The following is a 21,791-nucleotide window of genomic DNA, read 5'->3' as shown; positions in this document are numbered from 1 at the left end:
CCGTACCCATTTATTTGGTACTGTGTATGGCAGCTTTCCTGCTACAGTAGCAGAATTGAGTAGCTGAAACAGAGCACGTGGCCTAGAGAGCAGACCATATTCCCTGGCTCTTTCTAGTGTAATGTGCTTATCTTTGTTCCAGATTCTAGCTTCTAGAAGATAAAATTTTATTTTATAAAATTTTATTCAGTTAATTTTCCCTTGTATTTCCCAAAGTAGATGCTTTTTAAAAAACTTTATTGTAGTTGATTTACAATGTTTTGTTAATTTTTGCTCCACAGCAAAGTGACTCATCAAAGTGGATAATTTCTACCCAAAAGCTGTTGCATTTTTGGTTTGTCTCATGAAGGTTTCCTATATGTATAGATTTTATGTATATATATATATATTTTTTTTTAACCATGTAGAGAGAAATGGAAAGGGTTTTGAGAAAAATAATTGAAGGAGAAACATTTCAGTCTGCAAGTTAACTTACTTGAAATTTTTTTATTTTGTTTTATTGATTATCATTCATCAGTTGAAGATCACTTTTCAGAAAGCCTCTTTTTTTTTTTTTTTTTTTTTTTTTTGTCTTTTTGCTATTTCTTTGGGCCGCTCCCGCGGCATATGGAGGTTCCCAGACTAGGGGTCGAATCGGAGCTGTGGCCACCGGCCTACACCAGAGCCACAGCAACGCGGGATCCGAGCCGCGTCTGCAACCTACACCACAGCTCACGGCAACGCCGGATCATTAACCCACTGAGCAAGGGCAGGGATCGAACCCGCAACCTCATGGTTCCTAGTCGGATTCGTTAACCACTGCGCCACGACGGGAACTCCTGTCTGTTTGTCTTTTCTGCGGCCACACCCGAGGCATATAGAGGTTCCCAGGCTAGGGGTCGAATTGGAGCTGTAGCTGCTGGCCTACACCAGAGCCACAGCCACAGCCATGCCAGATCCGAGCCGAGTCTGCGACCTACACCACAGTTCACGGCAACTCCAGATCCTTAACCCACTGAGCGAGGCCAGGGATTGAACCCGCAACCTCATGGTTCCTAGTTGGATTCGTTAACCACTGCACCACAACGGGAACTCCCAGAAAGCCTCTTGATAGATTAGCAAATTAGGAAAAAGTTGTTTCCTGCATAAAATTTAAATAATTATACAACTTGTTCCTGTGCCATCTGAATATGTGTAGGTTATGGTTGCTTTATTTGGCAGAGTTCAAAAGTGTTAATCTGTGGAATTAAGTCGGAGTTTTTATTAGAGTTTTTTGTAAAGTGAAGATTTAGTAATTACCGACAAGAGTTTTGTTTTGGGGTTTTGTTTTTTTTTTTTTTGCTTTTTAGGGCCCCACTCACAGCATATGGAGGTTCCCAGTGTAGAGGTTGAATTAGAACTACAGCTGCTGGCCTACACCACAGCCACAGCAATGCAGGATCCGAGCCACATCTGTGACCTACACCACAGCTCACGGCAACTCCAGATCCTTAACCCACTGAGCGAGGCCAGGGATCAAACCCGCAACCTCATGGTTCCTAGTCGGATTCATTTCTGTTGCGCCACAGTGGGAACTCCACTGACAAGAGAATTTTTGCTAAAACATAAATTTAGACAATCAAAATCTGTTATCAGTAGACATTTTTGAGGAAAATGATTAGGCTGCTATTTTATGAAAAATAGTAAAATGTGTATGGAAATATTTAGTCTTACTGTTTTCCAAATCCTGTTTAGTTCTCTGAAATTTTTACAATAAACTTTCATGCTCGTTTGGCCCACAGTCACTTGGCTTTCTATGTATTAATGAAGCTAAAGGTAATCCGAATGTTTTATGGTGGGTGGGGGGACTCCAAATTTGCTTTTCCTTTGGACACACCAGCAAGAATTTATTAGTTTTTACAAGTCATAAAAACAGCACTTTAAGTTCAAATCACTATTTATTTAGAAACACATATAATGGAGACTTATAGTCAGTTTGCCTTTCAACTTTATTACTTTAAAAACAGTCTGATTGCTGTATTTTCCGGTGATATAGCAGTTACAGAGCCACAGGGTCTCAGGTGGGAAGAGACCTTAAAGATGCTTTTGACAGAAGGGCCCTCGTTTTCCAGATGGTGGCCACATCGTGAAGGTAGTGGTTCTGACAAGGTTTTGTTTTGTAATGTGTGTTTAGACTGGAAGAATGGTGAAGAATCGTGATTAAGTGACTCACCTACACCACCCCTTCCCGTTTACTCTAGAGCTCAGTCTTCTAAAATATATGAGTGAGATCCTAGAGACGTATTTGGTTTGTTTATTATCTATTTTCAGCTAAGTAATATATTTGAGTGTTTGAAGGGAGATTATTACTCCGCCACTTTGAATGTCAGGAGATTTATTTCAGTGAAATTGCTATTGTTCCGAGAGTTTCTTGCACACGACTGTTGAAATTACTGTCAGAGAACTTTCAAAAGAAATTCTCAACTGGATAAATCTTTGTCCTTTGAAAGAGGAATTAATTTTTCCCTCCAGAGTAGTCAAAAGTTTGAGAATGTACTTTTTAGAGGAATTTTTTTTTTTTTACAAAATGAAAGTGCTGTATTTTCTGTACACTTTTTTTTTTTTTTTTTTTTTTTTGGTAATAAAATCTTTCCCCTTGGAATTATTTAAAAGCTAAATCTAGATAAGGAAGATATAAATAATAAGGCTAGATAAAGCAACATAAGTGTCAGGAATTAAATGTGACTATTTTGCAACCAGTTTTCTTTTATGATTCCTAACATAGCTCTGAAGATATTTCTAAAACCATTTCCAAAATCCTGGAGGCAACAGCAGCACCCCAGAAATTGGTGTGTTACTCTAAAGGTGATAAGCTTGAAAGGGGACAGCATTCGCTCAGACCTGTGTTAATGTCATTGAGAAAAAAATTAGCCTTATTTTGTATTTAGGTTTTTAATATTTTTCCTCCTTTGCTATCCTTTCTCTTCTTTTTAGTTAGAAATCAGCTTATCACCATACTCTGCCTTTGAAAAACAGCTTCTAATGCCATTTGTTTTCTTTTCTTTTCTTTTCGTTTTAGGTATTGCTTTCACCGACTTACCGGTAAGACATAATTTCTTGTAAAAGTAGTTTTGCACTTTTAATTAAAAGGAATATAAAGAAACTAGAACTGATCATGCTTAAAGTGCAGTCTTATTTTACATGCCATGCCGCACATGCGTTAGAGCTCCTTTATCGAGCCGCTGTTGGTGCAGGCCTTCAGAAATTAAGAATCAGTTTGAGAAATGTCCATCTGTAAACTGATTAAATTCTCTTGGTATAGAAGTTGTTGGCATTTAAAATGATGCACCTTTCCAGTTCCTTAGACTGATTTGAAATCTGCCTTTTATAGATAGATACAGTATTTGCCTTTGTTTTCATCAGAAAAAAATCTTATAAATGTAAAAACAAAACTGATGTTGAGAATATGATTTTATTATGTTGATTTAAGAGTTCGAATAGTATTTATAGGAGTTGTCTTCATCTCTCATGGGTTAACAGAAGTGAAACCTGTGTATTTTTTATGTATGTTCTTTCCTATTTACTTCTGTCTAATTCTACATAGGTGTGTTTTTTTTTTTTTTTTTTTTTTTTTTTTACAAGCAGTTTCCCAGAAAAGATTGTTTTACGTAAATCCATAAACTCCATACATGCTACAGCATGGATGAACCTTGCAAACATACTAAGTGAAAGAAGCCAGCCATAAAAGACTACAAATTGTATAATTCTGCTGATAGGAAGTATCCAGGATAGGCAAATTTATAGAGTCAGAAAGGGGTCTAGCGATTGCCAGAGGTTAGGGGGTGAGAGGATACAGGGAGTGACTGTTAATAGGTATGGGTGTTTTGGGGGTTTTTTTGGAGTGATGAAAATGATGTGGAATTAGATGGTAGTGATGGCTGCAAAACTAGGGCTCTACTAAAAACCACTGCATTGTTATATTCTGTTTTCAGAAATCTATAATCTAGCAAATTAAAACGTCTGTTATGTTTTTATAAATTCATAGCTTAGTCTGTTAAGGGCTTTGTCCTTAATCTCTTAACCTAGCATTCTTCAGTTTCAAGGTTAAGTGGTATAAAAGTTACACTTACTTTTCACTGAGCCCAAGCTGACTCTATCATTAGTGTTTTATCACTTTCCGATGACAGAAGGTAATATACAGTATTAACTATTCAAATAATAAAAGAAATGTTTATAAATACGGTGATGTACAGAAGAGAAGTTCCTTATAATTCCAGCCTCTTTGGATATAATGAATGTGTTGAGCGTGTATCCTTCTACCTCTCTTTTAAACTTAGGTTCGGCAGTATGTCCATTATTTAAATGTAGGCTGGGGAATGGTGGGGTCATTGTTTAGACAGGTTCTGTAGCTTGCTTTCTTCATTTGGTAGTGGATATTGGGCCTCCTTCTGTGTCAGCATATGAATTTTTTACTCTTCTTTTTGTTGTTTTTATAGTACCTTATTGTAGGATGTACTAATACAGTTGGATGATGTATATTTTTTCATATTCTAACATTTATGTGATGAGGTGCATCTTAGAATACATGGCCTGTCAGAACTTAATAGGTAGTGTTTTTTTCTTAGACGTAAAATGATGGTAAATCTTGTAGATATTGGAGTCTGAGCCGCCATGATTGTGGTATATAAAACCACCTGTGAAAGGACATTCTTTTTAAGTTTTTATTTGCTATTACAAATAATGCTGCAGGACATATCTTTGCACATGCTTGTTTTTCTGTGGGATTAATTTCTTATAAGCGAAACTGCTTTGTCAGTTTTCACAGATTTTGCCAAATTTCTTCCTTAAAAGGTTCTGTTGTTGCACAGTTCTGTGTATAGTGGATGAGAGGGCTTATTTTCTCAACCTTCATCAGCACTGGGTATTCCCAGTCTTTTAAATCTTAATCTGATGTACAAAAACAAACCAAAAAAACCCCTCATTTTAATCTGCATTTCGGTTTGTGTCTTCATTATTTTTGTCGTCATTTTCTATTTCTTCAAATTGCCTGTGTGTCTATTGCCAGGTAAAACTTTTTGAACTAGTAATCTTTGTCCTCCTATATCATGAGTATTTTTGTATTTGGAATATTGATCCTTTCCTTTATGAGTGGCAGATTTTTTTTTCTAGAAAAGGTTTTAACATAAGAGTCTTTTTGGCTTTCTATATTTTTATTTTAAAGTATGTCGGTTTTATAATGGGTTTAATGAAAAGAATGCTGTGCTAGAAGCCAAGAGACAGGAGTTTTTCCGTGTGTGTTAACAAGCTGTGTGCTTTTGGACAAACCCCTTAAGCTCCTTGGCTCTCAGTTTTCTCATTGGTGAAATGAGAAGGTTGTAATAAGTATCTCACTCGTCTTTGGCTTAAAATTCTATGAATTTACGAGTTTTGTTGACTATTAAGAATCAGTACATTTGTGTACGTTGTGTTATCTTTTATTTCCCTAATCAAATGTGACTGTATTTCTCCATATTTTGACATGATACTTCTGTTTCTGATTTTGGTTGCTTGCTTGGTCAGTTGGTTTTAAAAGCACCCTGTCAGCTTTTTGTAGTGATGTCTATCTAAACACCTCATATTTACACACAGATTATACTCTCTTAATCTTTCTTTACTTGATTTTGTACTGAAAATACTTGTGATTACCATTAAAGCAGAGAAATAAGGCGGAAATGCAGAGAATGAAGATGAAGGAGGGTTTAGAACTGTAGAAAGAAAAGTTGAATTTAGATTGGTGTTAGATAGACCTCTGTTCTAATCCCACCTCTGCCACAGTGTAGAGTGACCGTGAGCAAGTTAATTAATCCCCAGTCCTCAGTTTCTGTGTCTTTGTAATGTAAATAGTGGTAACAGTGACTTAACGGGGTAACTGTAAAGACTAAACCCTCCTGTTTAGTAGACCATTCGGTAACTTATTTCCGTTTTAGGTGTAACAACTATTGACAGAACCAAAATGAAAGACAACTGTATTTATGGTACACGTACTTGAAGCTATTATATGTGATTGTTTAACCTCGAAATCTGGGAGTATATTTTGGAGTAAATGTATTTCTTTATGAATTTGAATGTTTAAATCCATCCTTTTCCTTTCTTGAAATGTCTGCATTTGAGTCTCTTATTTTTATGTAAAGAATCTCTTACTCTTAATGGTACTATGTTTTGCCTGTAATTAAATGTTTATCACCATCCCTTTATAAAGGCATCTTAGATGTACAGATAAATGAAATTAGTAAACTTAAAATAGTACATGCCCACTTAGGGTGTACTTCTATAGTAACTAGCTTTCACATGCAGTTTCTAGAAATGCATTGCACGTATCATATATAAAAGGGTAAACCTGAATTAGATGTTTATCCTTGAATCTCTATAACTACCATATGACATATTCTTAAGAGCAAGAATGATGTCTTTATTTGTTAGAAGTATAATGCCACATGGTCTCTGAATAAATAAGTAGCTTAGGGGGCTGCGCATTTTTCTTGATTAGATTACAGGAAGGGCTTTTTATTTTGTCCAGCATATACACATTTTAGATCATTTGCTTTAGTCTTCCTCCACTTGGTTTGGTTGAGCTTTTTAAATATTCATGAAGTAAATTTGTAGTTCTCTTATTTTAAAGATAGCATTTGAAAGAATGAATATGTTTTTAACATAAAAAGAATGGATGTTTAGTGAGATGTGTTGTCTTCCAGCCAAATTTATATCCTACTGTGGGGCTCCAGACACCAGGAGAAGTTGTTGATGCTAATTTTGGGCAACATCCTTTTGTGTTTGATATAGAAGATTACATGCGAGAGTGGAGAACCAAAATACAGGCTCAGATAGACCGGTTTCCTATTGGAGATCGAGAAGGAGAGTGGCAGACCATGATTCAAAAGTAAGTGAAGAAATAGGAATGGCCTTATTCACAAGCGCGCTTTTTATAAAGCATTTTTTCCTTTTGGTATGAAAGACAACTTATGGGACCTTTTTTATCTATTAATATAGATCCTATTAGTTTTAATGTATTAATATTTCATTTAGTGACATGCATAGAGAATTGTGTTTTAGTCTGATTTATTAATTTGCTAGAGGAAATAAAGTGACAGTAGATATCTTAGGTTAATATATTTGCCATTCTTGGTAATAGAAGTTGATAATTTCCATAGGTTACATGATTCAGCTATTAATAGTGCCGATGCAAAAGATAAATTCAGAAAGTTAAATTGTGTAATTCATCGTTGTGGTTTTTGGACATGAACTTGGCTGTGTTAATGTAAATATTTATGAGGAAAAAGAATTTTCTCAGGAGGAATAAGCATCAAAATAATGGCGTTGTTTACATACTGGAATACAAACTTGATGTGTCTATTTCACATTTCAGGATTTGGCTAAATTTTTCCAGTGAATGGGATTCCATGCAAGAATAGGACCCACTGTTTTTGTTTACTTGGCTCTCTCTCCAGCTTAAGGAACTTTAAAACCTCCATTTGCTTGTTGTATATTCTCTTGTTAGACCTTTAAGAGGAGGTAAAGGGAACAAAGAGCAAGGAACAGTGAGCATGGGGTTAGGATTCCTCAGGTCAGTCATTGCTGAGGCGTCAGTAATGATGTGGTGGAGGGCAGGCAGCAGAGAGCAAGAGTGGATGTCAGTAAAAGCGCCATAAAGTGAATGACCTTTCTCTCAACTTGTCCTTTACCCCACATTTTCACCTCGTTTTATTAGGGAGCTTTTTATGAACCAGAATTGCATTGTGGAAGTCAGCAGGAGAAAAACGTTCCTGAGACGGTCGAACTCTCCAGACTGCCTTTGTTCAGAAGGCTAGCGACGACCCCTAACCTCAGTAGTACTGAATGGTAGCTCTTAAACTCAAAACAGTATAGGCTTTAAACAAACACCATTGGGTTTAAATAGTCAGTTTCATTACTATAACTCAGGAAATAGCAAAGCTTAAAGATAGTGTCAGTCTGACACATTTAATCATAAGTTGTTTTTTTTCTTTTTAGGGCCGTACCCGAGGCGTATGGAAGTTCCCGGGGTAGGGGTTGAATGGGTGCTATAGCTGCAGGCCTACACCACAGCCATAGCAGTGTGGGATCCAAGCCATGTCTACAACCTACACCACAGCTCACAGCAACACTGGATCTCCGACCCACTGAGCAAGGCCAGCGATCGAGCCTGAATGAATGTTCATGGATACTAGTCAGATTTGTTTCTGCTGCGCCACAATGGGAAGTCCTTAAATTTCTTATAATTTCTTTGAACAGTCTTAAATTTAAAAATCTGATGGAGCTTTATGTGTGTATTTTTTGGAGGAAATAATTTTGGACACAGTGATGATTCTGAAAACAAGCTTTTGCCCTAGACCTGCTATCATCTGGGATTTCAGAGCCGCAACCCTAGTACTGCTGCCCTCGCAGTTGACAGAGTAGTGAGACGGACTCAGAGTCCCATGGCTGCCCTGAGGGAGAGCTGAAACAGATTGCCGTCTGCGGGTCACATCTCTCGAAGCTTTAAAAATGGTTACCACGAGCATCATGGCAAGATAGTTGCGGAGGAAACATCGTTTCTCTTAATCCTGCAGCTGGGGTTCAGTGAGGGCCCACACCCTCCCCCGTTCTTCACGAAACTGACACTCACCACGACCTCCTGGGACGTCCATTTGAAAATGCCCTCCCTTCATCTCTTAGATTAATTTGAACAGTTAGATGAAATAAGATGAAAAATCTGTTTCTTAGGGGGTCCCTCCGTTCGCCCTCAGCCCCTTTTCCTGAACCACTGCTTCTAGCTGCTTTCTAAGGGCCTTTTTTTTTTTTTTTTTTTTGTCTTTTTGCCATTTCTTGGGCTGCTCCCACAGCATATGGAGGTTCCTAGGCTAGGGGTCCAATTGGAGCTGTAGCCACCGGCCTTCGCCAAAGCCACAGCAACGCGGGATCCGAGCCACGTCTGCCACCTACACCACAGCTCACGGCAACGCTGGATCCTTAACCCGCTGAGCAGGGCCAGGGATCGAACCCGCAGCCTCATGGTTCCTAGTCAGATTCGTTAACCACTGCGCCACGATGGGAACTCCCTAAGGGCCCTTAGTAGTGCCAGATGGAGGCAGGTTTAGGAGTTGACTGTTTACAGATCTATTGGATATTAGAGTTAATATTGTTTAGGCAACAATTTTTTTTTTTTTGCCATTTCTTGGGCTGCTCCCACGGTATATGGAGGTTCCCAGGCTAGGGGTCGAATCGGGTCTATAGCTGCCAACCTATGCCAGAGCCACAGCAACACAGGATCCGAGCCACGTCTGCGACCTATACCACAGCTCACGGCAACGCCGGATCGTTAACCCACTGAGCAAGGGCAGGGATCGAACCCGCAACCTCGTGGTTCCTAGTCGGATTCGTTAACCACTGCACCATGACGGGAACTCCTAGGCAACAATTTTTCTAAAAAAATTGTGGTAGATGTAAATACCACCAGGTGGCTTTTTAAAAAATGTGCTTTCTCTTTGAAAGTGTCACTTAATGCGTAAATAATATGTGAATACTTACTCTCCTTTGCACTACCATACTAACGGTTTAGATTGGAAGTTCAGCTCCCCATTGATTAATACTGTCACCCTCATAGACTTTGTTCTGGAAGATTCTCCTTCCAGGTTCGTCTTAGTATTTCTTGTGTTCACACCTTGTGATCCCATCTTATGTAACCAATGGATCAGAAAAGGTGATTGAACTCTGGAACACAAAGCATTAATCTGTTGTTTTCAAATTGTTTTAGTTTACAAAATGCTAACACTTCACTCATATAAGGCATACGAAAAGGTAAAACAAATTATGGTTGGTACGATTGACTAAAGGTGGGAAATGATAGGAAAGAACCTACAGCTGATGGAGTGCCAAGAATCAAAGTCTTTTACTGTCCTTGATTCTCTGAATATATTAATTTTTAGGGAGAGTAGTCTCAGCATAGCATTTGCAGTTGTCTTTTTGGAAATACTACATGAATAAGACAAAATGACTTTTTGAACTTAAAGTCTTGATTGTTCCATGGGAGTAGGTTGGTTTTGTAACTCCAGCGTAGACCTTGTTTATATAAATTGTAGTGTGAAGCATGTATTCTCTTGACTAAAAGATGTGTGTTTCTTCTTTTTATTTTAAGAATGGTCTCATCTTATTTAGTCCACCATGGGTACTGTGCCACAGCAGAGGCCTTTGCCAGATCTACAGACCAGACCGTTCTAGAAGAATTAGCTTCCATTAAGAATAGACAAAGTAAGGACTCTGTGGTGCATGACTAACACTCGTTTACAAATTATAGGTTTGGTGACATTGATTTTTAGAAATTTTATTTTTCAAATATGTTAACTTAAAATTGATGCATCTGAAGTTTATTTTTATTGACATTTTTGAAGATCAGCTTTAAAACAATTCACAGGACTGTGTTAGCATTCTGGATGTAGAAAGATAATTTTGGAGAAATTTTTGTAAGAAATGTTTACCGTTTTTTTCCTTAAAAAATGTTTTCTTGAGCTTTCAGAAGGTAGACATTTAATTAGAAGTGTTTTTTAAAATTGTTTCAGTCCCATGATTAGATGTTAGTGGAGATGATGTGTGAAATAAATTTAAGTATCTTTGCATTTAAATTGCTGTCTTCTTTTAAGATAACGTCAATTGTAAGTATTTATTGCTTAGGTCCCAGAGCTCTGGGGCCTGTTGTAACAAGGGCGCGTCAGCCTGATAACGGTTCCACAATTAGCCATCCTAAAATTGGTGCGGTAGTCCATCAGGGAGAGTGTGACTTGATGAGATGAACAGGGGTGAAAACTACAGACATTACGGGCGAATTCGTGACGGGTGGAAACAGATTTTTCATAGGTCCTTGTGATGGCAACACTGACGACTTTGTGTTGCAGCCAAGTGTGGGCTCATCAGTCTTCCTCACTGTGCTGTGCGCTCTGGCAGACAGGAGACGATCGCTTCCTCTTCACGTGCTCCTCAGCTGCCGCACAGGAGGCGCACTGGGTGGCTGTCGAAATTGAGACCTTACTCAAAGGCTAGCCTTCTTTAGTACTGGGTTCAAAAGGTTACAGTATTTGGTGAGACGTTTTGAATATTATTTCTTCAATGTTGCCTCCGGTCTTTTTAAAAAACAAAACAAAACAAAACAACACTCTTGAGGTATGGTTGACGTGTTAAAAGCTGTATGTACTTAGTGGGTTCAGCAGGACGAGTGTGGAGTCGATGTGCGTCCGTGGAACCATCACCACGGCGTGCGTGCGCCACAACACATACCTGCCTTTCTTGTCTTAGCGTTCGGTGCATCCGTATTGCTTATCAGGTATTCTTCCTATGTTAGTTTGTGTGTGTGAATTTTTTTTTTTTTCATGAAAGTGCTTTTTTTTTTCTAATTTTTTTAGTTTGTCTGAAAATTGTCCTTGAAATAGAAACCGAGTTAGAAAAAGATGAAATTAATCATGATAATTTATCGAAAGTTTTTTACTAGCTTTTTTTTTTTTTGAGGGTCTATTGTTAAAAAAAATTGATCTTTTTTTTCCCTTCTTTTTCTAAATAGGAATACAGAAATTGGTGTTAGCAGGAAGAATGGGAGAAGCCATTGAAACAACACAACAGTTATACCCAAGTTTACTTGAAAGGAATCCCAATCTCCTTTTCACATTAAAGTGAGTTTAATAAAATGTTGTTAATTATATATATATACGTGTATGTATAACCAAAAATTATTTTCATGCTTTAATAGTTGTAATAAGTTTTGTTTTACCTTGTTTCAAATATTTAGATAAAAATTTGTGGCGTAGCTCATTGAAGTAACCGGTTATATGATGTTGAGTATGAACAGAAGCCATCCTTTGCTTTGTGTTTGCTCCTCTGTTCTTCTATCCCTGTGTCTAAAAACATGAAGTAGAAGATGGGTATCTATTTTTCCTCCTGTAAAGTACTTTATAATAAGCTTGTGGTATTTTAAAAAATGCGGCAAAAATATGCACAATATAAAGGTTGCCATTTTGCACGTACAGTTTACACATTGTTTTTCATCCATCACCAACTATCCATTTCCAGAACTTCCTTCATTGTCCCGAGCTGAAACTTGGTCCCCATTAAACACTAACTCCTCGTCTCTCACTCTGCCTCCGGCTGCTGGCAACCACCATTCCACTTTCAGTCTTTATAAGATCACGAGAGTTTGACTCCTCTAGGTACCGTATGTACATGGAATCATAAAGTATTTGTCCTTCGTAACGGCCTTATTTCACTTACATAATGGCCTCGAAGTTCCTCCTGACACCTTGCCTTCTGACACAGTGCTACAAGATGGTGCATAATATTCCATAATGTGTCTCTTGTCACATTTTATTTATTCATTCATCCGTCAGTGGACATTTGGGTTGCTTCAGCTTTCAGTTATTGTCAGTAATGCTGCAGTGGACATGGGGTCCCTGCGTTCAGTTCTTTGGGTATTATGCACAAGGGGAGTTGTTGACCAGATGAGAGTTTTGAAAAATTTGTCCTCACAGTTCCCTCGCCCTGCGCTGTTTTCCGTTCCCACCAACAGTATAGAAGACTTCCAGTTTCTCCACATCCTTACCAACGCGGTTGTTTTGTTTCTTTCCTTCCTTTTTTTTTAAATGGCCATCCTAATTTGGCTTTTTTATTGGTCATATGGGTCTTTATTTTAAGATTCAGGTGTTACTAAACTTAAGGTTTCGGGTCTTTAAGCACCAGAAACTCTTCCTAGTAAGCCCAGTGTCAGAATTGTTTTGCTTGAGAGTAGCAGTTTAAATGTGGCCGTTTTGGTCGAGAGGTTGCAAATGAAACTAGGGATGGTGCGGGGGGCGGGGGGGGTGTTAGACTCTTTTTTTGTATGTAGGTCGGTGTGTGTGTAAAGCGCATTATATTCTTCTGTACTATTTGATTGGTTTCCAAGTGCAAATATTATTTTGATTAAATTATTTTAGCTAAAAATAAAAGGGTCCATTTTGGTTTGTTTATTATAGCCAGGTAGATTTTCTTAGTGATTCTTGATTAAAGGAGATAGAATGTCTTTTGCATTGTACTCATTTTTCTGGAAAATTTTAAATTTATTCTAAGTACAGTATATGAAACTGTATTTACTATTTTTAGCACATAGAGGTCAGACTTACTGATAAATACAAGTTCTTAAACTACTTCCTTTCAGAAATCTGTTGCTATTTTAAATAATAGTAATTTGAAGATTATCTGAGTCAACTTCTCTTCTCTCTTTTTAGAGTGCGTCAGTTTATAGAAATGGTGAATGGTACAGATAGCGAAGTACGATGTTTGGGAGGCCGAAGTCCAAAATCTCAAGACAGTTACCCTGTTAGTCCTCGACCTTTTAGTAGTCCAAGTATGAGCCCCAGTCATGGAATGAATATCCACAATTTAGCATCAGGCAAAGGAAGTACTGCACATTTTTCTGGTGAGAAAAACTGGTGTTTTATGACATTATCTTTAAATTTCTATCCTTACTCATTATTTTGAACCAAAATAATTTTTTTTTAAAAATCTAGACATTTCTGCATTTTGCGCATGTGTATATTTAATCTCAAGATGTTGTGGAAGAAAAATTGTGGGCGGGTCAGGTTCATGTGTTTTAAGTACCAGAAAGTGATTTAAAGATGAGCGGTTTCTACAAACAGGTATTAGCACATCTCCATCAGTGAAAAGCAGGATTCATGTTGTGTCTGGATATTAAATCAGAGATAACTGGGAATGAGAAGGTAGTTGTGTATTTCAATAAAGTGTAACTGTGAAGGAGGTGTCCTGGCTGTGGTGTCTGAAGCCACCCATCCCATCCCCGGCTACCTCTGGCTCAGTCTTTCCCTGCCAAGCTGCCAGCAAGAGTCAGCTCCGCCCGGTTCATGTCCTCATCCCTTTCTGGACTCACCAGTCTCACTTCTACTGTTCTCGTAGTTCAAGTTCTCTCCTTTCTTGGCTTTTATGACATTACTTCTACCAGTTTATTTCTTATCCTTCTCAGTCTTTTTTCTCTGCTTATCTCTTTAATTCTGTTTTTCCCAAGGTATTATCTTTCCTTTGTACTTTTTTTTTTTTTTTTTTGTCTTTTCTGGGGCCGTACCCGCGGCATATGGAGGTTCCCAGGCTAGGGGTCCAATCAGAACTGTAGCTGCTGGCCTGCACCACGTCTGCGACTTAGACGACAGCTCATGGCAACACACCAGGTCCTTAACCCACTGATCGAGGCCAGGGATTGAACCTGCAACCTCTTGGTTCCTAGTCGGGTCCATTAACCACTAAGCCACAACGGGAACTCCTCCTGTATACTTTCTAAAGCAGAAGTCAAATAGTATTTCCTTTCCTTTCACAAAGAAGAGTTAGCACCTTTCCTTGCTTTTTCCCTATTAACATAAGCCTTTTTTTTTTTTTTTTTTTTTCCTTTTTCTTTTAGGGCTGCACCCGTGGCATATGGAGGTTACAGGCTAGGGGTCTAATTGGAGCTACAGCTGCCAGCCTACACCACAGCCACAGCCACGCCAGATCTGAGCCGCATCTGCCACCTACACCACAGCAACGCCGGAGCCTTAACCCACTGAGCAAGGCCAGGAATTGAACCCTCAACCTCATTGTTCCTAGTCGGATTCGTTTCCGCTGCGCCACAATGGGAACTCCTCTTTTTCTTCTTTTTTTCCAGGTTTTGAAAGTTGTAGTAATGGTGTAATATCAAATAAAGCACATCAATCATATTGCCATAGTAAACACCAGTCATCCAATTTGAATGTTCCAGAACTGAACAGTATAAACATGTCACGGTCACAGCAGGTTAATAACTTCACCAGGTAAGTCATTTCCCCAGCTCTTGCATTGTTGTAAAAGCAGCCTTAATTCTAGGTATCATCATTTTTAATAATTTGGAGAAATTGAGTTAGATGGCCCATAGTGTGGCTCTGAGAGTTTCCAAAGCCGCGGAGAAGGAAAGGGGGGCGTCCCCAAAGCTTCCATCTCCCGGTGTCCGTGGAGCCTCCTCCTCCTGTTCCCTCCTCTCCCTCTTCACCCCGTCTTCCCTTCAACGGGGCAGTAGGGGCAGATCCAGGGTCCTGCCTTCTCGTCTTCCTGCCACCACAGACCCATACAGATGATCACCGAAATGCCATTTGTTATGCCTCCAGGTCAAGTCACAATAGTATACTTAATCTCTGGAGTTGACATATGATGATATGTTTACACCTTTTTTTTTTTTTTTTTTTTTTTTTTTCCTGTGTGTGTGTGTGTGTGTGTTGGCTGAGGGGGGGTTGGTGTAAACGTGTAGTGTTTCCTGAGTTCCAAATAACTAACTTTACAAAAAAACAGTCTTTTGGGAGAGAACCTGTCTGTAAGTAGCTTGGTTACAGCAGCTGGTCAAGTCATTTAGCAAACCTGTAGGATGTCAGACACTCTGCTGGACACGGTCCCCACCCAGAGAGCTTTGAGAGGGGGCGTCTCTGTCAACAGATGCTGGCCTCCTCAGGGTCACTTTCATGAGAACTAAGGTGCAGCTAATGTAGTCATTTGAATTGAATGCTGGTGTGTGAGAGCAGGTTCTTAAATATTCTATCAGTTTGTTGTTCGTTTGGTCTTAGAAGATGAATTGATTGGTCACACTGCATTTTGGGGAATGTTCGTCAGTGTAAAATTCTCCCATTGAAGGAGAGAGAACTACCTTTTCCCATGAATCTTAAGGGAAATATGATTCTGAGGAAGGAAGTATGTGTGAAAATGTGTATTTGCAGGTGTGTGTTTGTTTGTTTTGCTTTTTAGGGCTGCACCCATGGCATATGAAAGTTCCTGGGCTAGGGGTCAAATCCAAGCTACAGCTACCGGCCTACACCACAGCCACAGCAAAGCCAGATCCAAGTCATGTCTGCGACCTACACCACAGCAACGCCGGATCCTTAACCCACTGAGCGAGGCCAGGGATCGAACCCACATCCTCATGGATACTTGTTGGATTCGTTTCCACTGCGCCATGATGGGAACTCCCTGTATTTGCAAATTTGAAATTAACCAGAATTTCCAAATTCTCTCTCACAAGTGACAAAAACGTACTGAAGTTATGGTGATGCGGTGCAGGTGATTGCAGAGTCCACAGAAACGGTATGAGAAGAACTTAGCGAAGGGGACTGCCTTTTGCTGAGGTTAGGGTCAGCAGATGACATCTAGAAAATACAGAATTGCAACATTGTAGTAAAATTTTTGTATGGAAATTTAAAAGATGTAGCCTTTGGTACCTCAATGTGCTTTAAGGTACATCAGTACTTTATCATTGTTAGAGGGCAGACTTCTGCAGTAGTTTGAGGGTAGGACTGTGGTTGCTCCATGAGTTTTTCTCTTAAGTACTATCCTCATGGCAGGAAGTTGCCAAAAGAGACCTCTTATTACCTGAGTTGAGGGAATCGAGCTTAACGGAAGGGGTTGATTACACAGCATCCTCTTTTGTGCGCATTGTAGAGGAAAGTAAGTACTGCCTTGAACTGTAGAAGGTGAGTTATTTGATAGTTGCTTACGGCTTTCCTGTCAACAGTATTGTGAAGTAGGCAAAGATGGTATTAACTGTGAAAACCATTTTACAGATGTAGAGCTGAGTCCCAGAGAAGTAAATGCCTTTTTAAAGGCCATGATCGGTAACCAGGAAGCTGCAGAAGTGTGGCTGTTGTTTCCCAGGACATCCTGTGTCTGCGTGTGTGCTTTTTCCACTCGTCTCACCTGTCGGAGATGCTCTTCCCTGCCCTTCCCCTCCTCCATCAGAACTTCTGTTCAAGCTGTAAAAATGCAGGTTCTGATGCTCCCTCTTCTAGGATGTCGGCCTTGATCTATATCCCCCCCACGTGTTGTGCCACTGGTGGTGAGGAGCTCCCATCATAGTGCAGATGCTCTTGAAGCTTTTTCTAGGCTGTTCCCTCTGGGAGGGCAGGGGCTGCTTCATTAAGTCCTGATTAGCACCTAACATGGCTCAGAGGCTCTTAAATGTGAGTGGAATGAAAGTAGCCCTCCCACATACTATATTGAGTTGTCAAAAATACATTTTTATGTATCAGATCACTAAAAGCTACAATCTTAAGAATTTCCATTAACCATTTTTAAAGTTTGATCTCTTAGCAGTTCTCAAATTTCATCATGATACTAAACAAGCTTTTCTGACTGACGAGGGTGTCTAGGGCCATTGTCCCCTTCTTCCTAGATCTTTCTGTGTCTTTTTCACCTTGATAGGTCTTACAGACAGAAATATGTGTGCACCGGCACACGCTTGCCCCAGCTGTTAACCAGCGCTTGCCTTTGCTGGTGTCATGCACAGAGTGCCTCTGCTTATCTGCATGCAATGTTTTTGAGGTTTTTTTTTTTTTTCCTACAAACGAATATATATTGCTTTTTTTAGTGGGAGACGGTCATTTTAATTTAAATATTTTCTAAATTTTCGTCAAGTGCTGAAAATTTGTTCTGGGCTGTATAATCATCCCCTAGATCTCGGTAGAAGAAACCTTAGAGGTTAAATGTTCATTGTTGCTTGGGGTGTGGATGGATCTGAAGGACAAACACTAACAGCTTCAGCGTGTCCACATGTTTAGAAAAGGCGAAATGAGTGAAAATGGGAAACCCCATAAGTATCTTAAACATTAAGATTCAGCAATATTTATTAATCTTCAGCCACTAAGAAAGCTTGAGAAAGAAAGACAGGTATGAGGGGATAAGACTGAGTAGTTTTTCAGATTATTATTTGCCTTTGAGAGTTTTTTGTTTGTTTTTTTCCCCTGTCTTTTTGCTATTTCTTAGGCCGCTCCCGTGGCATATGGAGGTTCCCAGACTAGGGGTCCAATCGGAGCTGTAGCCACCGGCCTGCGCCAGAGCCACAGCAACGCGGGATCATCAACCCACTGAGCAAGGGCAGGGACCGAACCCGCAACCTCATGGTTCCTAGTCGGATTCGTTAACCACTGCGCTACGATGGGAACTCCTGAGAGAGTATATTTTTTAAGAAGTGAAGACAAATGCCAAAATGTCGAGACCATGAGAGAAGAAATAGTCTAGAAGCTCGTTGACTATGGGGGCAGGGAAAGAGGTGCAGTGGGGTGGGTTCCAGGAGTAGTTTTGAGAGGCTGGGCTGCGGAGTGGGCCTTCTGGGGTCGAAGGTGACTCCCAGAGAATGAAATGCAGATCTGAGTTTGAAAGGTAATGGCAAATGTGTGCTAAAGTCTGATTTTTCCATGTTGTTAGAAAGCCATACAGCCTACTAGGTTTCAGTACCCGTTTTTCCTCCCTTATCTCCAGGAGTATAAATTTATTAAAAGTCAGCTACATATTTGGTGTTGAATAATTTCAAGACTTAACTGAATACCTTTTTTCCAGATTGCTCTTGCCTTGTGAAGTCAGTTTATAAGTAGGCTATGTAGTTAAGTAGTCATTTATTTTAAACTAAGCTGCAATAATGCTATTTCTAAAATTAGATTTGTCTTTTCATTTTCAGTAATGATGTAGACATGGAGACAGATCACTACTCCAATGGAGTTGGAGAGACTTCATCCAATGGCTTCCTAAATGGTAGCTCTAAACATGACCACGAAATGGAAGATTGCGACACCGAAATGGGTCTGCAGTGATATTTCTTACATTTTTAATAAAAAATGATGACCACAAGGTTATGTTTTTACTTGTACTGATGAGCATAAGTCAAATTTAAAGATGTATGTGCCATTGGATTTGATAGTAGTGCATATTCTCTTAAAATTCCTTATGGCAGTGGGGTGCCAGAGACGATAGTTTTCAGTAACTTCTGCTGAACCGTCTGTTTCCGCACAACTGTAGGGCTTTCATCAGTGCAGAGGTACTAACGTACCGGTGTGAAATATCCTTTAGGATAGTTAAGGTTGGACGTATGGAAAGATGTGGCTTCTAGACCTATTTCAGTATTACCAATAAAGACCAGAATGGGTAGAGATGCTTTTGTAAATTCTAGTCAGTTCCTTAAATTCATTTAATGTGGCTCTGACTGTGCATATAGTTCAGTCCCTGAACTGTGATAGTAGATGCCTAAGTATGACACCCCATTTCTGCTCCCCCCCAATTATGTGGTTGAAAAATAGATTAGCATGCATAATTTTAATTTGTTGACAACTTGTGTAGAAATTGCACCATAAAAGTTAAACTGTCTGCAGACTTTCTCATCAATTGGAGAGGAAAAATTAGTGAAGCTTATTTATTCTTATTTGTCAGAATTCCAGGACATTAGATTTCTTAGTATTTTGAGATTAAAAGGTATTTATACAAATTGTTAGAAAAGCTACTTCATAAATACAAAGTTATTCTTTTGTTACTTACACAGTCTCCCCGTGTTGAGGATTATGTGTTCCAATGTAGAATTCACTCTTTCAGGCAAGGAGTGTGATTGAAAAGGCAGCCTAGTGTCACTCTATCAGATAGCAGCAAAACAACCCCAACATTCAGAGAGTAATTTGGGCATAGCGATTAAGAGCAGGAGTTCTTAGAGGCAGATCACCTGGAGCTGAAATCCTGCAGCTGCCCCTTAACTAGCTGTGTAAAACCTTGGACAAATTACTTAAGAGCTCTCTGCCTCAGTTTCTTCATCTGTAAAATGGGTGTAATAATAACTGCCTCATGGCTAATCTGTGAAAAGCAAATAGCACCAAGTAAGTGCTTAGTAAATGTTAACTACGATCATCATGTATGACTTATATGTTGTTATTAGTGATTGATCAGTGATTATTGTCAATCAAGATATACACTGTAAATTTTTTTCCTGAAAGTAGTATTTTTCTAAGAGCAGTGTCATTGCCCCTTCTGTGTTTTTTTTGGAGTCATTTAGTCTTTCTTACCGTCTCTCCTCTATGTCAGTTAAAGTCATCTGAGAAGCAGTTACTAACTTTCTTCTTTTTATTTTTTAAATGTTGCTGTCGTTTTAGAAAATTGTGCTTAACTTTTCATAAAGTTTTCCTTGACACACGTACATCCCGACACTGTACACTGAAAGGTTGTCACCCGACGAGCTAGATAGTGGATCCTAGACTCTTGAGGCCTAGATGAAGTATACCTTTAAGCGGCAAAGTCCCATATTCAGTTAAAAGTAAATCTGCATCTTTAGGTAAAGTATTAGGAAGTAGTTAGTAAATGAAGCATCCAAAATGTCGTAAGCAGTTTATGTTCATTTCTCCCCTGTATTCCGTTCAGGAAAGTAGTAAAATACCTGTTTGTTTTGCTTACAGAAGTTGATTCAAGCCAGTTGAGACGCCAGTTGTGTGGAGGAAGTCAAGCCGCCATAGAAAGAATGATTCACTTTGGAAGAGAGCTACAGGCGATGAGTGAACAGCTGAGGAGAGAATGTGGCAAGAACACAGCCAATAAAAAAATGTTGAAGGTAAACGTGTTTTCCCTTGGAAAACTACACATGCTGCCAGGGAGCTCAAATGTAGTTTTGTAAAACATTGAGCAGTATGAGAATTCTGGTAGAGAAACTGGACTTGAACCCCTGGCTTCCTGCCTGGTCGAGAGTGACAACGTGTGGGGAGGCAGCCGTGCTTCCCCGGGAAGTGCTGGACCTGGAGGCAAACACGTGCACTCGGTCCCGGTTCTGCTCCCCACCAGGGTGCGGGCCCCTCGCCAGCTTGCCCCCTCCCGCTCTGCCTTCTTGGCGAAGTTACTAGAAGGAACGTGGGCCGTGTGCGCCTTCTGATCCTCGTCGCTGTGGTTCAGGTGCGCTAGAGGCCGTGTCTGATATGTGGGCTTTATTGGGATGGTGGTTGCTGAAGGGCTGGGTCGTCTTTCGCAGAAGAGTTAGAGTAAGTTTTCAGGTCTCCTGCTGCCTGTGCTGGGTCTTGAGGTGGAGGAGATGCAGACAGTTGAGTCTGGGAGCCGCAGTTCTGTGTATCCGTTGAAGATGGAGTTTTCACGCACCCTAAGTCAGCCTCGCCAGCAGTTGGAGAGACGAGGGGTGTTCATATTCATGGAAGTCCCACCAGCCCTGTCCAGCTGCGAAAGATCCCACCAGCCCTGTCCAGCTGCGAAAGGTCCCACCAGCCCTGTCCAGCTGCGAAAGGTGTTTTTTGTTGTGGTTTTTTGTTGTCCTGCATTAGGTTGAGCTCAGAGTTGATTTGTTTGAAACATTTTCTCCTGAATGTTTTGAAAGAAGTCCAGAAATCAAAGGGGAGATGCATGAGGCGACCTCCCCAGTGATGCTTGGGTAGCAGAGACAGGGCAAGACTCGAGACCCCTGCCGTGCCTAGGAGTTCCCACTGAGGCTCAGCGGGTGGAGAATCTGACTAGCATCCATGAGGATGCGGGTTCATTCCCTGACCGCATTCAGTGGGTTAAGGATCTGGCGTTGCCGTGAGCTGTGGTGTAGGTTGCACATGTGGCTCAGATCCCAAGTTGCTGTGGCTGTGGTATAGACTGGCAGCTGCAGCTCTGATTCCACCCCTAGCCTGGAAACTTCCATACGCCGAGGGTGCGGCTCTTTAAGAAAAAACCAAAAGACCTCGGCCATCCCTTCTTGACCTAAACTCAGAGAGTGCCAGTGAGCAACACCTAGTAGTGATAAATATGGCATAAAAGCAGCGAGAATCGAACAGCGCCTGCACTGTATGCCAAGGACAGCACCCCTGTGGGCAGAACCGATCTGTCTAGTCTAGGACGGGTTGTGAAGCCACGTTTACATCTCCAAGGAAAAGACATGCGTAACTTGATTTTTCCAGGTTGGGGAATTTTCGTTATTACACAACTTTGTAGAATCTTCTCTGATGTCAACAATGCTAAGAAACTTAATTCTCAGGCTTTGTTCTTATTTC

At 40.0% G+C, this 21,791-nt stretch overlaps 1 protein-coding gene across 4 annotated transcripts in view; it reads left to right on the top strand.

The window, feature by feature from the left end:
- The window catches only part of RANBP9 (RAN binding protein 9), an 82,135-nt gene that overhangs the window by 50,862 nt on the left and 9,482 nt on the right, over positions 1-21,791 (top strand). Inside the window, exons 5-12 of one of the 4 annotated variants that reach the window (XM_021100196.2) lie at positions 3,038-3,060; positions 6,690-6,874; positions 10,127-10,239; positions 11,540-11,648; positions 13,233-13,423; positions 14,657-14,801; positions 18,461-18,582; positions 20,214-20,365. In XM_021100196.2, the coding sequence (XP_020955855.2) occupies positions 3,038-3,060; positions 6,690-6,874; positions 10,127-10,239; positions 11,540-11,648; positions 13,233-13,423; positions 14,657-14,801; positions 18,461-18,582; positions 20,214-20,365 (1,040 nt within the window). Of the gene's footprint in view, positions 1-543; positions 3,061-6,669; positions 6,875-7,983; positions 8,153-10,126; positions 10,240-11,539; positions 11,649-13,232; positions 13,424-14,656; positions 14,802-18,460; positions 18,583-20,213; positions 20,366-21,791 lie in introns of those variants that run through there. The other 3 variants (XM_084967370.1, XM_084967371.1, XM_084967372.1) reach the window with 3 other exon arrangements.

The sequence above is a fragment of the Sus scrofa genome, chromosome 7 (assembly GCF_054392235.1).
Source record: "Sus scrofa isolate SSC_HxYL_T2T_F1_AM1 chromosome 7, Sscrofa_HxYL_maternal_Yorkshire_Landrace_v2.0, whole genome shotgun sequence".
NCBI lineage: Eukaryota > Metazoa > Chordata > Mammalia > Artiodactyla > Suidae > Sus > Sus scrofa.
This window is presented reverse-complemented; position numbering and strand designations above follow the sequence as displayed.